At 38.5% G+C, this 17,764-nt stretch overlaps 1 protein-coding gene across 1 annotated transcript; it reads right to left on the bottom strand.

Annotated features, from left to right (window-relative positions):
• Positions 1-7,790: 7,790 nt before the first annotated feature.
• CBX5 (chromobox 5) lies at positions 7,791-17,764 on the bottom strand. Its single transcript, XM_007949480.2, has 4 exons — positions 17,628-17,764; positions 13,168-13,354; positions 9,558-9,658; positions 7,791-7,941 (listed from the first exon to the last, which is right to left on the bottom strand). Exons 1-4 carry the CDS (start codon positions 17,762-17,764, stop codon positions 7,791-7,793), a joined length of 576 nt encoding a protein of 191 aa, XP_007947671.1.

The raw sequence follows: 17,764 nt of genomic DNA, 5'->3' as shown, positions 1-17,764 counted from the left end.
TTCCAAAACTGCAGGGAGAAAAGGTCAGGTTCAGACCGTGGACACTGTCAAAGAGATGACAGATGCCGAATACAGTGAATTGGATGTGTTAAGGGGCATCAATGCCCACATCTGAGTGTTAAAACATTTTTAGGGGGGAAAAAGAAAAAAACCCAACTACCAATGTGGCTCTTTTGTGACTGGAGGTGGAGGTTACATTGATTGAACCAGCTTGTTTCTATGAGGTGATGGAAGCTCAGATACAGATACCACAAAGGGGTGCAGTGGCCCAGCTATCCTGGGATCAGTTCAAGGAGTGATAAGCAATGATATAAATCAAAACTGCTGGGGATTGCTTTGCTCCTGGAACAGCCTGCGTCTGCTCCAAGCCAATGGGGAATGAGACCTTAAGTCCCAACCTGCAGGAGAGAAACAGTAGTAGCATCTCTGCCTCACGATCCTATAATCCAATGTTCTTGGGTCTGAAACAGCCTCTCTTTGTGGATGCAAGACATAGAAAACACCAAGTGCCTTCCCCCATAACTTCCTAAGTCTGGGCTATTAAGACTCCAACATTCATGAAAACACTGTCAACATCTGAACTAGCAGCTTTGATGAGGGGTGGGGGGCAGAGAATTTGCCGGGATCACTAAGCAGTTGGAGACAGCTCAGTGATGACTAAAGTCTATGATAGACTTAGATTTCAGCTCAAGACATCCTCCATTGAGGATTCTAAAGCATTTTGTCAACTTTGATTTGCAATGCCTCACAACACCCCTGTGAGGTAGGTCAGTATTATTACCCCCATTTGACAGATGGGGAACTGAGGCATTGAAAGGAGTGACTTGCCCAAGGTCAGTCATTAAGAATCAGTTGAGGAGGTCGGCAGACATGGTCAGCATCCACACAATTCTTGTTCCACTTCCTAGAGCATTTTACTTCTCAGAGTGCACATGATGGCAAAAGGAACCAAGCTGGTAGGCACACCTCACTCTGCAAACTCAATCAACCACAAATATTAACTGAGGGCCATTATCTATCTAGTATAAAGTGAGGAACCTTGGAGAAACAAATTGCTTCCGTAAGTCATACACTAATGGATGTAAAATAAAATTACATTTGAAACTTGAAGGGCATTAGCCAGTCACAGGAACTCTGATGTGAATTCTTTTGAAAAAAAAAAAAAAAAATCCTTTATCCTTACTGTAATTATACTACCCCTTTTAGTTCAAAATTTCATGTATTTTTTTTTTTTTTTTTCAAATCTATCCTAAGAGGTGAAAAAGGACTAAGTCACACTGACTTCTCAAAGTTCTGTACTGAATAAACCAAATCCCTAAAATCTTTCTAGAAATGAAGCAAGACCACGCTCAAGCTGGAAAGAGATTAAGAACCTTGGTGGTGCTCTGAGTTGCAAGGCTGGTGGGGAAAGGCCAGCTAACAGCAGTGGCACAGCAGCAGCAACATTCTATCCAGACTAAGTAAGCCAAGCTAGTAGCTAGAAATCCTAGCATCTCCAAACCCCTCCTGCGGCTTCTCACCCCTCCCAACACCCAGAGGGCAGAAACACTCACTTTGTTGTCAGGAATTGCACCATCTTCAAATACAGTTAAATATTAAGGATATAAATGGTGACCCCTGCTTTTCTATTAGGGGTGGTGGTGGTGGTGGAGGGGATGTATGTGTCTGTGTATGTGTCTCTGTAACTAGTCAGACTCTTGTACTATTCTTTTCTCCTGCCTGAGACGTAACTTCTCAATAAAAGAAAAAACTACTGCCGTCTTTTTCCTCCTTTGGATTTTTTCCTGGATTCTGGTGGAAATCATTATACCCCTCATCCTAAAACTAGGGTGGAAAAGGAACTAAATCCACAGCAGGCCTGATTTAGAATCAAATCCTAAATGCAAAATACAGACTTGACACAATTAAACCCGATCTTTTCAGGTCTTCTCAAAGAAGGCAGGAAACCCCTCCTTCCCTCCCTACTCCTGCAGCAGTGGGTGCTGCAGGATTCTACATACAACAAAATCACAAAAAACAATTTATCAACACACACAGGATGACCACCAAGCATACTCTACTCACCGGAAGAACCAAACATCCCAAGACCTAAATAGAAGCTTTGTTCATCACACTGAGTTAAACCCAGGTGGTAAGTTCAAAACTGATGTTTAAAATGACAATGACAGTTAAGGTTCACAGTTTGTGTTTGGACTGGGCAAAATTCCTTAAATAGTATGATGAATTGGCACTTGGACCTGAATGAGTGCTTAGGGTCATACCTGCCAATATCAGGGGACATCACAAAAAAATAAGAGAATGACAAGATAAAAAGTTCACTGGATTCAATTTGGCCTAATTTCTTGATAATAGTTTCCTATTAGATTTTCCGATTAATACTGATGGCTCTTACCTAGGCTGTGATAATTAGGTTTTGATCTATTGTGACATTAATGATCACAATCAGTTGACTTTGAAATTGTCTTAATTAATGGCTCTTTCCTCCTAGGCTGCCTCCAGTGCAGGTTCCTTCAATGATCACCTTTCCTCCCCCACTACCTTGTTTTAACTCCTCTTACTGACCTCAGAGACAAACAGTATTGGAGGATCACTTTTTCCCCATATACCAAGATTTTAAATCATTTTAAAATATTTATCTGACAGAGGAGCAAGATGAGATGATGTTTAGGTGAAATGCAGCTCATAGTGAGAAGGCAAGAGAACATGGTATTACTGAACAGGAAAAACTCCATCTTAGAAAACATCTAGTCAAGTACGGTATTAAAATGGCAATGATAAGATGCTGAAGTAACTCTAAAAAGACAAGGTGAGGTAGATTACCATTCAAGAAATTCAGCCAAGCTAAAAGAAACTAGAGTTGTTTGTTTTTATGAAGCTATCCAAAGAACCTTTCATTTCCCACAATAGTTCATCTGCCTTCCAACGCCAGTCAACATTCAATTATTCAGGCAGAGGTAAGTATCCTTTCTTGTGGTCACATGGGTCAGAAATGAGAACTTTAAGGTCAGACTGTTTCTTTTTAAGGGCTAGCCCCCACCCTAGACCTGCCTACTGAATCAGACACTTTAGGGTGTATGTCATTTCTGGTAAAGGTTCACTGATGGAAGTCCCTGCTTAGAATATACTGCCCAGAATACATGCTCAGGCCACAGCATTCATTTTAACAAATCTCCTGTCATTGGAAAATATGTCCCTTTTAGCAGTATAGCCAGCCTCATTTTAATTTCTCCAAGTGAGATGAGAAATTGGGGGGGGGGGGATGTCTGAACAACTCTGATAAAATGTCCATGAGGAACAAATGAGACAGAACCCACATAACTGGATCTGGAATAGTTAATACTTTCCACAAGCAAGGATTAAGCCTATATACCATTACCTACCTTTGGCAAAGAGCTTAAAATAGGGACAGAAATCAGAAGTTCTCAAGCCCCCCTAAACCTGTTGTTGCTCTCTCAGTAGTAACAGCTTTTCTAATCAGCCCTCAGCTATCTTTATTTTCTGGAATAAAATAAATTCTTGCTATGGTTTATGGCCAGTTAGCTCAGTTCGTCCAAGATGCCAAGTCTTTTCCACAGATGAAACCAATTAACATTACCCTTACTCTAGAGCCACAAACTATACTAACATCAACCAACTGTTTCTGCACCATATTTATAGCACACCTGTTTAATAGCACCTATTATACCCAACTATTACTGGGCAGTTCATCCCCACCCAGTATACAAGTTCTTTGTGGACTATGTACCCCCAGAGCCAAAATATGTTGAATGAAATGAATGCTGATCTAGGTTAGTGGTTTAGAATATGGACCACCCATCGTCACCAAGTTTATTCTGACTCATAGTGACCCTATAAGACAGAGTAGAACTGTCCCACAGGTTTTCCAAGGCTGTCAATCTTTACAGAAGGGACTGCCTCATCTTTCTTTTGTGGAGCAGCTGGAGGGTTTGAACCATCGACCTTTTGGTTAGCAGCCAAATGTTTTTTACCACTGCAGCACCAGAGTGCCTTAGAATATGAACAATTCAATGCAAATCCATCACTATTACTAGGGGGTACAGAACATGCCCAATTCAGAGCATATTTTCTTAGGCATAAGGCTGATAATCTACCTATTTTTGAAAACTCAATTTTTATGATTAGTGCATGAAACCAGCACGAAACTGGAATACACTGCATCTAGACTTTTCTCTCTTTGCCTTGCCACAGGTATGCCTGGTGGTCTGATTGTGAAGGCACAGACCATTATAGCGTTTTTACTTGGAAAAAAAAACTAAACCAACAGGATGAAGTCATGGATGTAAAATAAGCTTTTTCTTTGACCCGATTTGGGGGGAACAATTTTTACATTTCAATGACCTAATCTTTCCTAGGGTTCTCATGTCACTGCAATGTAGTATTTTAGGTACTCAACTTCTAACCCTAAAAGAGACAATCACTCACCAGCCCCAACACAAACCTCCCATGAACCTCCGATCCCTTACTGTACCTTAGGTGAACTGGGTCAAACCAACAAAATTACAAGTGAAGATCCCCAAAACCTTTCCCATGGTCCCATAATTGGGGCAGATTATGAGGAAAATGGATTGCAGGTTGGCTACCAAACAGGAATAAGGGTTAAGAATAATCTATCTGCCCAAGTTATGGGAACAGGACCAGCCTTTCATCAACAACAAAAATCAGAAAGCAGATATGGCTGGCAGCAGCCAAGGAGCATCTAGACTTCTGAGTTAAAGAGCACCGCAAAGCCAAATGTCCCCTGGAACACATAAAAGACCTGGATTGTTGTTGGAAAAAAAAAATGATAAGCCTCTCTACAAATTTAAAATGGGTGCTCCCACGCAGGGTGACTTTCCCAACAGCTACTTTTAAAGTCAGGGCTATTGCCTAGCCCAGGAATCAGAATAGCTGCTAAACTGACCTGAGTAGACCCTCCTTAGCAATGTTCTGCTACAATCTGTGGAAACGGAGATCATTTAATGCTGATTACTAATTCAGTATGAGAACGATGTTTTGAAAGAGAGCTAAATTCGGAAAAAAATACTTAAGCATCCGAGACCTAGACTTTTAAGGGTACTTAGCCCATAGCTACTAACTCTCACGTATGAAAACAAGTTTCTGTTTGAGGCTGCAATTCTCCAAGGGCCAGGGTGGCTCCTCAACACTAACATACGTCAGAGGCACAGGCAGGCATCCATCAGGTTTCCTTTGTGCTGAAGGCTGAAATCAGGATTGGCCTCCGGCTCCCTACATTCCTACAGAACCAGCTGGGAATAGACATGCAGAGAATAAAAGTGTTCTGGCAGCACTCAGTACAAGACCATGATTCCATAAACTGAGAATAGGAAAAAGATGAAGTAAGGAGTAAGGTATTAAAGGGGTGATGAGTAGACGGTGATACTGGATTATTTTGTTAAAAAGAAAATTAGGTTTTGATAAATGTCTTATGTATTACCTATAACCATGGCAACCATGTGTCCCAGATTTCTCAAGAACAATTGCAATACCAAATATTGTGTTTTATCGTTCTTCTAAATGCTAGATGTTTTGTTTTAAAAACATGGTCACTGCAGTTTATATGCCCACTGCTACTGGGAAGTACTCACTGACTACATGGATAGACTGCTATTTTCTCCAGCAGCAAACTGAGAGACCCACATCACCTCCTCAGGAGATCTGGCCTACTTCTGTCCTATTCTTGTCTATCCTAATTGACACCCTTGGTTATTTATATGATGAATTTGTTTCCCGACCATCTTTTCTTTAAGATGCCCATCAGATTAAGTACTAACAATTGTCAATTATCTAGCACTTGATTTAGGCCTTTAATTCCTTTGGAGAGAAAATAAAGGAAGATAGAGACAAAACTCCCACCCATTTAAGGTATGGGTTATGAGTTCTCATCCAATCAAATTACCATTCAGAAGGATTTTCCTAGATGACTTAAACCAAAAGCTTCATTGTTCCAGTCTGTCACGTCACTACAGCAACAGCTGTCTTCTCAACTGTGCAGTATAATTTTTGACATAATTTATACAAGCATACAGAATTCAATCAGCAGCTGAGCAGAGAAGCAATGTTAACAAATGCTATGAATGGGTATATGATTTGCATATTATTTGGCTCATCTGTGGACTGGAGCAATCCATCCATTCCCTTCATTACTCTGAATACAGAAATGGTTGAATGATCCTGGCCAGACAGCTATTATGTTTTAAAAATCAAAAGCGACAACAAAAACAGCCGTAGTGGCTGGTGAACTCTAGAGTTAAGGCTATTTCAAGCATTTATTTATTTCCTCAGCTTTGGGGCTGGGACAAAGATGCTCAAAACCCTGCTATTTCCTTACTTTTCATTCTGATTCTCTAGCCCTCCTCAACTACAAGAAAAGGGTAGAGAGAAGTAGGGCATTTGCTGGGGGACAAAAGTAGGATACGTTCAGAAAAATAACCTCAATGTAATGGCAAAGCAGTAGGAAAACAAAAAGGAAGTATTTTACTCAGAAGGGAGACGTTGTGCCAACATGCCAGAACCGGTCACTCTCTGAGGTGATAGTCTTCCATGGAAATGCATTTTTAAAAAATAAGATACAACTAAGAGCTTGAAGGCAGAAAAAGGGAAGAGCATTAATACTCTGGGGATTCTTGGTGGCAAATACAGGAGTCAACAAAGCAGGAAATGTAATGATTACAAACAGTATATTAAAAATTGAAATTGTGGCCAATGGCTCCCCACCAAGAAATCCCCACTGAAAATAACTGCATGATGGGGCAACTCAGGTCCACTGAGGAGTTAAAGAGTCAGGTTCAAAGCCTCTTTGGTAACACGAATGCTGTGGGAGGCCACAAAAGTTGGCAGAATTAGAGGCTGCCTAGCTCCTTGGCACAAGTAAGCACCAGGCAGTCACTCCAACCTACATAAATGATATTACAAGTATGAGAGATGGAAATAATACATATATGCCAATGTGATAATAACAAAGAAATTGTATCCTATCCCTACCCCATCACCCTCATGTATGATAGCTAAAAATCTCCACAGTTAATAACCTTGCCATCTTATGGCAGACAGACACCACCTTGCAGAAGCAGAAACAGAGATTGCTAAGAAATAAGGCCAAAAATCCTAGGGGCTAAAGAAGTGCCTCAACAAACTTCACTGTAAAATTTCTAGTCCTCCAAAGGGTGGAGTTATTCTGGGAGGATGGGTGAGGATGAACAACAGAGGGTGGCCCAGAAGAGCACACCAGGAACCCTGTATTCTCCTGGGTAGGGCTGCATGAAATTGGGATAGTCCCAAAAGGTAGGCAGTTGCTATTGGCTTTTAAAAAAAGATGGGCAGCATCCTTTCTATCCAACATCTCAAAACAAAGGCCAGTTGGTTAACAACATGTTCTAAGAACCAAAGCAAGAAACCAAACTCATCACCATAACAAAATCCCCCTATCTAAAAAGTGGCCAACTCTGAAAAGATCAATACTCTAAGGTGATTAAAAAGTTAAAACTTATCTTGAGGTCACAGGAGAGCAGAAGGAAGAGATCAGGGCAAAGGAAAAGATTGTGGGAATTACACACAGTATGTAAATGCCTGGTCTTCACAGAGACACTTATCATGAATCAGACCATCAGTTATGTTACAAGAGAACCAATACCAACATTTCTCCTGTGGAGCACAGTGATAAGCACATTTTTTATGGATGTGTTTAGGATAGAAGGGGTGGGTAGAAGGGACAGGAGGCAGGGAGGTAATGTATTATGTACAAAGAGAAATGACAGAGACCACCCCCTCCTTTAGCTCTTTGCGGTTTCTTTCTCTTTGTTTTCCGCATCCTCAGGATATGCATGCCACGTCAGTCTCTCTTCATAAAATGCTATCACAATCTGTGGACATTTCACATTAGCTTCTTTTGCGAGAACCAGGTCAGCTTCATCTGTGTCTTTCCTGGGAAGAAGGAATACAAAAGCTTATGTTAGTGCGTGGATTTCACTTACTTAATTTCTTCTCACTTTGATTTCAAGGCGAAAAAGACACCAACAGTTCAATATTTTCAAGTAGAATTTAAGTAAAAGAACTAAATTATTCATCTATACCATTTAACTACTACATCAGACAGAAACAAGAGTCTTCAGCTAGAATTCAGAAGCAGAACAGGGTAGACTCAGTCAAAAAGACTGAGTAAGTTGTATTCATTCTGCTTCCCTAATACTTATTTGTGAGCATGTGAGTGAACACACAATCAAACCTACATTCAGACCTACTGATTATGATAAGTTGATTCATCTAGTTTTTGGATCATCTAAGTGAAGAGGTCCTAATCCTCCTCACCTTGTAGACTTTTAAACACTCATTATCTCCTTGGTCAGAACTGTGGATTGGAACAGTAAGAAAACAGAAATTTACATCAATAACAGTACTTCTAAAAGGAGGCGTAAAGAAAAATGTAAAATCTAGTCACTAAAGTGCATGTAGGAATTAGTTGACAAATCTCAATTATCCAAGCTACCCACAGGCTCCACTATCACATAAAACAAAAACCTATCAACACTTCCTTAATCTTAATTCCAAGTCAAGAAAAAATATTTTAAATTAAAACTCTGAGATTCAGGCAAAGATAACGATCTCCTTTTTCTAGAAAATTGAGATGTTTAATTCATCCAAGCATTATGGGTGAGAAGAGAGGGATATACATACAGCTTAGAGCAGATACTCAAATTCAGACTGTGATGGAAAAAACTAGTTATACGTGAATATAAACCAGAAGTACCACATATGGCTGAGTAGGAAAAAGCAGACTCTAAAAAGCTCCTTACTTCTGACAGAGTACAGTGATTCTTTAAATATACGCTTCAGGATAATTTACCAGCAGCATTTCGATCAGATAAAATATAATCTTTTGATTATACAATGTTTAAGGTAATTAGCTTCCTTAGTGGCACTGCAGACCAACCCTCTATTTAGAGACCAAACTTAAATCAAAAACCCAGAATACTTGGAAATAATGAGGTAGCGAGGGCCACACCATAAATCATCCTGTCTTTAAAAACCAAACTGAGGGGAAGGACTACACTTTCCTCTAAGAGCCATTCTTTCTTCCGGATGAAATAACTTGTGCTTTGGCCAGTATTAGCCTTAATGGTTTTTGTTGAGATTATTTTTTTCTTTAAACATTATTCAGTGGTCTTGGCCTTCAGTGATGGCAGAAAGCCTCACCCAACTCCTGTCCCATGGCCACAAGCTCATGGTCTGACGGTAAATGATTCTGAATTGTGTAAATAATGGTTAGGTCATGTTTGTATTTTTCCTACCTCAATTCTACCTTTTCCTGTTAAGCAGGCTACTATAAGATAATCTGGCTTAATACTAAAGCTTGAGAATGTTTAAAATCCATCCTGAAGCATAATTTCCATTTAACACTGACAGCCAGTAGTATTAGTTAAAGATCTTGACAATCAAAATTCTAAGTTAGGGATACTCAGTCTCACCACCTACTCTTTCATACAAATTCAAGTCCCTGGCAAAGAAACACCACTGTGAAGTAAGGCCCCAATATCTCTCACCATTTCATTAGGAACATTAAATCGCCACAGGAATCTGTCGCCCCAATGATCTTTTCTGGTTCCAGGCCTCTCTCAAAGCCCCGAGCGATATCATTGCTCTGCTATAAATAGAAGACAAAGAAAGGTTACAGCTTGGGCAGAAGAACAAAAACCTTTCCTATTTTTCAGTTCAACAAAGCATAATCTTAAGTCATTACCATCTAATACCATTTTTGTCATTAATTCAGAAAAATTCTTAGAACTTAAAAAGTACAACACAGGGTCAGCCAGTAACAGTGATGCTAAGAGAGATTTCTGCAAGAAGATATGGTTGCTCTTCTATCAAAAGATTGGATGACATCCCTAGAATTTGTTAGTATCACTTAAAATAGTCTTAAGTCACCATCCAGGTATTTCTCTAATATCACCCTGAATCACCTTAAAATTCTAGGTTCAGTACCTCTAAGTTTTAGCTTACAAGATGATAAACAAGGTCATGTTCATTCTAACTAAACCATTTTTCGTTTTATAAACCTTAAATGGGAGCTCTGGTAGCATAGTGCCTAAGGCACCTGACTGCTAACCAGAAGACTGGCGGTTCAAATCCACCAGCCACTCCTCAGAAGGAAGGCTGGGCAATCTACTTCCGTAGTGATACTGCCTTGGCAACCCAAGGAGGGGTCGCTATGAGTTGGGTCCCACTCGATGGCACACAACAACAACAAACTTTAAATATATCACTATGTTTTTAGAGTTTTGGTTTACCTTAACACTGACTGTTATTTTTAATACTTCTTTTCACATAGTCATCTATGTTCATAAAAAGAGGTAAGAACGATTCAAAGTAACAGTACAAAATAGCAAATCACAGAGATCAGATACACCAAGTTCCCATGCACTTGGGGAAAAAGTCCCAATCTTTGTGGATGAACTGTTAGCATTAGAAGGCAAACTGGCCAGTGATTTAGGAAAAAAAAGCTGGTAATTCACTGGATGATTATTGAAACTTGGCTGAAATGCAATCTAGACAAGCAGTTGAGGGTCGATCCAGGTATAATGGCATTGGTGAGAGGAAACTGCTAAGATTTTATACAAACCAGGTAGTTTTTAAAATGTTACTATGGAAGATAACATAAGCTTCTCTACTAGGGAACAAAGAGAGAGATTTAGAAAGACTGCCCAAATGAACTAAGTTTCTGGTATCTTAACTTCATAATAAAGTCTCTTTGATCTGATATTCACCTTGCTTTGCTCTGAGAAGACACAAAGCATTCAGGGTCCAGATGGTCCCCAAAGATACCAAAACACACAATGAGAAGGAAATTCCATGTATGGATCAAGGAGAGATACTGACTCTTAAAAACACAGCCTCTTTTGGGGGTGCTTAAAGGGAAGAGGTTCCCAGATGTGCACACAGCTGCTCACAGCTGGAATGCTGGCACATGAACTGAGTCGTAAATCATAGCTGGCGGCTGAAAACTGTTTGCCACATAGGGAGGGAAAGAAGGGGGAATGAAAGAAAAATGTTCAAGCTGCTGAAAAAGGAGCCGAGGCGAGGAAAATGCTAAAATCATCACAGGCAGTAATCTTAAATCAGGCATAATGCCGACTAACAAATTTCTTCTGCAGTGGTCTAAAGAAAGAAACGTAATCCCCTTCTGTACCTTTAAAACATATAATCACCTATCTTTCCAGCTGCCTACCTGACTGCCACCAGCACTGCTGAGAATGCTGCCAGGGGCCCTAGATGAACCTTACAACGTAAGGGATGTGTGTGGGGGGTTGTTTCAAGGTTGCCAGTGTTGGAACCTGGTCTAGAACAAAACTTTTGGCTCTGGCCAATGACTCTAACTAGGTGTTCAGATTGCCCTTCTTAAAAAAACACACTCCAGGTTGAGAAAATCCACATTATATGCCACAAATGGCTAGTCAGAAGTCTTATGCTGTATTATTCTGCTTTCTTTATTGAGCTAGAGAATCAATCAAAGGACTAATAAAAAATTTCTTAAATAGAGAAAAGATCCAAGTCCTCACTCCTTAGGGAAGAAAAGGCATTCTAAAGTACTTCATCAGTACAGCATATTATCATATACAGACCTCATCAAAACAGGGCAGTTTTAGGTAGAAGGCTGAAAATTTAAAATCAATCAGGGAAACAAATAAGGGGACAGATTCAAAGTACACTTTCATTAGCAGCCTCCAATCTCACACTCTCATCTCAATTCTTTTTAAAAAGCTGGTCTTCCATTTTTTCTCCAAAGGAGACCAGGGATCACTAATTTAAACCTGTATAAAGGGAATTTCTGTAGATCAACAGGAAAGTATGTGCTAGACCAATTAGAAATATAAAACACAAAGTAGGTCTAACTTGTCATTTACAACAATGAAAGTTGATGTGTGAGTGATATTAAAAGGTATCTAAGCTACTCCTCTCCATGTACTGTGGTGAAATTAGAATCATACAAAATATACAGATATTTCATTTAGGAAGAAAATAATCAAACATACTGTACTTGCCCCCTCCTCAAGATGAATTCCCAAAACTAAAAGCTGTCTCCTGTCAAAATTTCTCTCTCAAACTGTGGTTGTCTACCTTGGCTGTATCACAAGAGCTTTAAAAAATACTGATGCCTAGGTCCAACTCACAAAAACTGGAATTTAACTACTCTGGGGTGCATCTTGGGCACTGGAGAATTTTTCAAAGCCCCCAGATGACTCTAACGTGCAGCCAGGGTTGAGATCTAATACTCTAGAATGATGGTGTCTGAGTAGAATGAAGACAAACAGGGGTGCTTTGTGGCAGTGATGCTACAAGATTCAGAAGTAGATTTATGCTTTTTTTTTTTTTTTTAAACTAAACTTTATGGGTAGGATATGTTCTTCACCACCAAAAGCCTTCACAATCTTGAAATAAATAAAAGGACTAGAAGCTAGGTCATGTGTGCACACATGCATGTGTGTGTGCTTGCATGCTCATGTGAGCACATGCAAATAAGAGAGAAAAGACAAACAAAAAAAGAGAAGCAATAACAATGCTTGTACTGGTTATATGACAGCTAAAGATCAGAAGGAGTAAAGCGATAGAATTAAACCAAAATTTCAAACACACTTAACAAACTGAATTAAAAAACTGAAAATGAAGATAAAAATTAATTTTTAGTCAAAGTATACAGAAATAGGATCAAGAGACTATAAATGCCACTGAACTGTACACTTTAAAAGAGAGGGAATACAGAGGGTTGAAAATTGCCATCCTTGGAACAAAAGAAAAAAAGAAGGGAAGTGGTCAATATTTCAAAGCCCTTTTCCATCCTTAAAAAAATTCACCAAGACCTTCCCTGTCTAAGATAACTAAGTCTTCCATTTATGGTAAAGGCAGAAAATAGTTCAATGCTTTACAGAAATTAATTTTGTCACTTGAATACGTTCATGAGACATAAATTACATTTCTCACATAGCCAGGAGGGGGCGCTGCAGTTAATAAACATACCTCCCAGGAAGCTCTTTGTTTAACAATTTACCTCCTAGAACAGAAATAACCAAAGGCTTTTTTGGGGGTAAGGGTAGGGGAAGGGGTAGGTGAGGAGCAGAATAGTTTATGGGGGGAAAAATATAGGGAAAGGAAGCTTACCTCTCTCTTTTTTTTGGATTTGATATCATCAGTACTGTTTGAGAAATTGGATTTCCTCTTGTTGCTTTCTGACTTCTCCCTGGGTTTGTTATTTTCACCCTCCTTCATCTTCTTATACTTTTTCATAAACTCAGAAATTAGCTCAGGGCAATCAAGGTTTTTCTCAGGTTCCCAAGTATTGTGCTCCCTGGGCAAGAAGAATGGAGAAAAAAGCTGAAGAATGGAGGGCAAAAAAAAAATCCGATGCCTTATTTAAAGACAAAATGACATGTGGGCAAAAAGGAAACGTAATGCTTAGAGGTGGTAACAAATTTTATCCTAAGAATCTACCCAAGAGAAACGAAAACATCAAGAGAAATGAAAACGTATCTCCACACAAAGACCTGTACACAACTGTTTATAGCTGTGTCTGTAACCGGCCCAAACAGAAAACAATACAAATATTTATCAACTGATGAATGGAGAAACAAAATGTGGTATATTCTTATAATGGAATACTATTCAGCAATAAAAAGGAACAAACTACAAATATATGCAACATTAAAAAAATCTCAAAAATACTATGCTAAGTGAAAAAAAAAAGATGCAAAACACTATATATTATCTGAGTTATATGAAACATAAAAAAATTTTTTTTTAGAGAAAACAGCAGGTCAGTGGTTAACTGGGGCTGAGGATAGAAATTGGGATTCACTGCAATTGGGCTCAAGGGAATCTGGAAGGGTTATGGAAATGGCCAAAGAACTAATGCATTTAAATTACAGTGTTGGCAAAGAATATGGAATATAGTACGGACTGCCAGAAGTACAAACAAATCTGTCTTGGAAGAAGTACAGCCAGAATGCTCCTTAGACATGAGGATGGTAACTTCGTCTCACATACTTTGGACAAGTTTTAGGAAGGACCACTCCCTGAAGAAGGACATCATGCTTGATAAAGCAGCGGATCAGTGAGGGAGAAAAAGAAAAAAAAAAAAAAGATGCTCAGAGAGATGGAATGACACAATTACTGCAACAATGGCCTCAAACGTAGCCAACAATTGTTGAGGATGGCATAGGACTAGGCAATGTTTCTTTCCATTGGGCATGTAGATACTATGAGTAGGAACAGACTGGACAGCTTCTAACAATGGCAATTGGTCCCAAAACTGGGTTGTGGTGATGGTTGCACAACTCTATAAAAATTTACTACATTTTATACATTTAGATTTTGTTTAAGGCAATAAAGTTTTAAATTATTAAGAATGTGATCAAACAAAAAAAAGGAGGAGATGCAGAAGTGGAATTTGAGCTGCATTAATTCCAGTACTCTGGACTCAAGCCTACTCTCTAGGTAGTCAAAATATATTTTCCAATAAGCAAAAAAGCAACTAAATAATGTGGTCTAATTAAACTTAGATCAAGGGAGTCCAACTTTGATGAATATAAATAGCTGGTATTCTCAAAAGTTGTTCTCTGTATTCTTGGCATAGGTTTTAGAAAGTCAAACTCCTAACTGCATCATTAACTTATAAAATCCAAAGCAAGAACAACTCAGGAGGAAAAACTACACTGGGTATCCATCCTCTTTACCGCTAGCCAATGGCACATGTTCTCCTGGTTATACAGTTAAGAACTAATTTATATTAATGTGCATCCATAAATGCATCACAGAAGCAGCTTATACAATCCCTCAACTGACTTGTAAAAAACTTTTAAAGTATGCACTACCATTTTCGATATCTTTTTTTGTTTTATAAATAAGGTATCTTTAAATGGGAATGGTTTGAACTACTCATGCTGTAACTTGACTAAGATAGGAAGCATAATGATTCTACCTAGGGAAACATCTGAGCTGTTTACTCTAGACCTAAACAACCTTCTACAAAAGGAGCTTAAAAATTAGACAAAAGGTGTTTCTAAATCATTTGGGCTAACAATGGAAGGGTCTCCCCTCTATAACCCTTTGCTCTGCAGAAAAAAAATTACTTACATGGCAATTTTCCCTAAAATTCAAACTGAGCTTCTGTTAAGGGCAGTATGAAAACTTAGAAATGGATCACAGTGATGGGTGAGTAATATGATAAATATTATCAACATCACTGCATGGTATTATGTGAAAAGGGCTGAAATAATAAATATTTTGTTCATCGCATATATATACCACAATTAAAAAAAAAAACAAACAACCCAAAAACCATATAGTTTATTATCCCAGAGGATTAAGGCACTCAAGACGATTTGGGGATGAGGAGTCTCTGCTGACAACAGTCTACAACTGGACTATCCTTTTTTCTATCACATTAGTACTGTTGTTTCTACTTCTAGCAATTTTCACCACAAAAGACAGCATGGTATAACGTGAACAGAGCGCGGGCTTTAGAGCCAAAGAAATCCGACACTGGATCCTCGTTGCAACCTTTAGTAGTTATGTGAATTTCTCTACCTTAATGGTTTAGTTCTCATCTCTAGAAAAAGCTGTGATACCACTCCCCTTTAGAAATATGGACGGTACATTCTGATTGCAGGAATGATTGGGGGAAGCCCTACCCACATTTAATGCTCTGGACCTAGAGATGTTAAGCACTGCAATGCACGAACTGTCCCACCTAAAATGCCAAGAAGTGTCCCAGATGAGAAATCCTGATTCATATAGTAATTTTCAGTATGATCCAAAGGCCACTGACTCACATTTTTATCCAAAGGTATTATCAAAATATTAAGTCTTTTAGTATATTTGGGTCCTATACTTTAATGGTATTATGGTTCAGTATGGTAGCCACTTGTGGCTACTAAATACTTGAAATATAGCTAGTCTTAACAGAGATGTACTATAAAATATAAAATACACACCAGATTTTAAAGACTTAACATGAAAAAAATAACGTAAAATATCTCAATAATTTTTATATTGATTATACAGGAATATTTTTTATACTGGGCTGAACAAAACATTAACATTAATTTCACCTTTCTTTAACGGGACCACTAGAAAATTGAAATTAAGTATGTAATTATATTTCTATGGAACAGTACTACTCTAGGGAGCTTAAATTAGCTTCTATCAGTTCACAGTGTTCTGAGAAACTCATTCTTTGTTATCAGGCACCCCGAGAAGAGAATTTATCAGAAATTGAGTCAATTACCTATTGATGATATAGCCTTAGGTATTTCACCTGCAATCTAGTTCTCCATGCTTCAACATGTACCTACTCTTACTTATTCCAAAGGAGAAAACGATCCACTTTAGCATTTCAGCATAAAGGTGGTTGCTGCCTAACATTCTACTCAACAATTCACTATCACTCTTAAGGCTTACAGATTTTAAAAAAAGGTCAAGGCCTTTAAAAAAAAAAAAAAAAAGCAAAGCAAAGCATTATATAAATAGATCTATCTATTTCAATGGATAAAGGAATAGAGAAAATATATTAAAATGTATACTGTATGATTTCATGTATTAAGAAATTTAGACTAGGCAACTGTGTACAGACCTGAAGTTATCAGCGGTTACCACGGGTGAGAGAGATGGAAAGGGGACTCACTGTTTAGGAGACACTGACCTTCTGTTAACAGGTGATGGAAAAATTTGAAACAGATAATGGTGATGGTTGCACAGCATGATGAACACAATGTCACTGAATTGAACATATGAAAAATGTTAAAATGGGAATTTTTAAAATATGTCTATCCTCTAATTAGTGGTGTGTCCTTCCTTCCCTGAAATGACATATGTTTTATTTACATTTACCACACATACATACATAAATAAGCATGTTACGAAGAAATTAAAATTTAGGAAGACCATAAAAAAAAAAAAAAAAAGGCAGAAACTAGCTGGAGTATCTGAGTATTCACTGTAAATATTCTGCTTTAGCTGTACGTTTGAAATTTCTAAAAATAAAATGTTAAGGGAAAAAAATATGGCCTCAGATTTAAGTGTCTCTTTAAAATGGGTACGTCTTTCTGTCATACTTCAAAGATCTAAGGATAAATTTGGAGAGCTAGAGGCTATGGGATTAGCTTATTTTTTGCTCAATTTATATATTTTACCTTAGCTGTATGTAAAAGAATAGTAACAGTAACAGTTTTTACTGCCCTTATCATTGTTAAGTTCTGTATATATCTACCCAACAACCCTATGGAACTAGTACTGTTTCTTATCCCTATTTTGTAGAGGAGGAAAAAAGATTAAGTAACTTTCCCAAAGTCACTCAGCTTGTATCATTAAGTGTGGAGCAAAAATGTGGACCCAGGCAACCTGTGTGCCTGATCAATTCATTATACTGCCTCTCAAAAGCATTATCAGTAAGGTCAGTTGCACAAGAGTGGAGATTTTGCTTAATTTGGTGTTGTGTCTTTTGAATCTTAACAAAGGAATGCAGATAGGAAAAGGAGAAAGACAAAGATGGCAGTGGTTCATCAGGAAGCAAACCAAACATGTCTACCCTGGCAGAGTTCTAAAGCCTCAGAGAGGGCACTTACTCAGAAAAGCCTTTCCACTTGAGTAGATATTCCACTTGCCCCTTGACCACACGCCTGTCTAGCACCTTCTCCACGACGTATTCCTCCTCATCTTCTGAAGAAGAACTGTCAGCTGTCCGCTTGGTTTTCTTTCCCAT

The sequence above is a fragment of the Orycteropus afer genome, unplaced genomic scaffold, assembly GCF_000298275.1.
Source record: "Orycteropus afer afer isolate SDZICR_OR568_19922 unplaced genomic scaffold, OryAfe1.0 scaffold00247, whole genome shotgun sequence".
NCBI lineage: Eukaryota > Metazoa > Chordata > Mammalia > Tubulidentata > Orycteropodidae > Orycteropus > Orycteropus afer.
The sequence above is the reverse complement of the archived record's forward strand: the minus strand, read 5'-3'. Positions and strand labels throughout refer to the sequence as shown.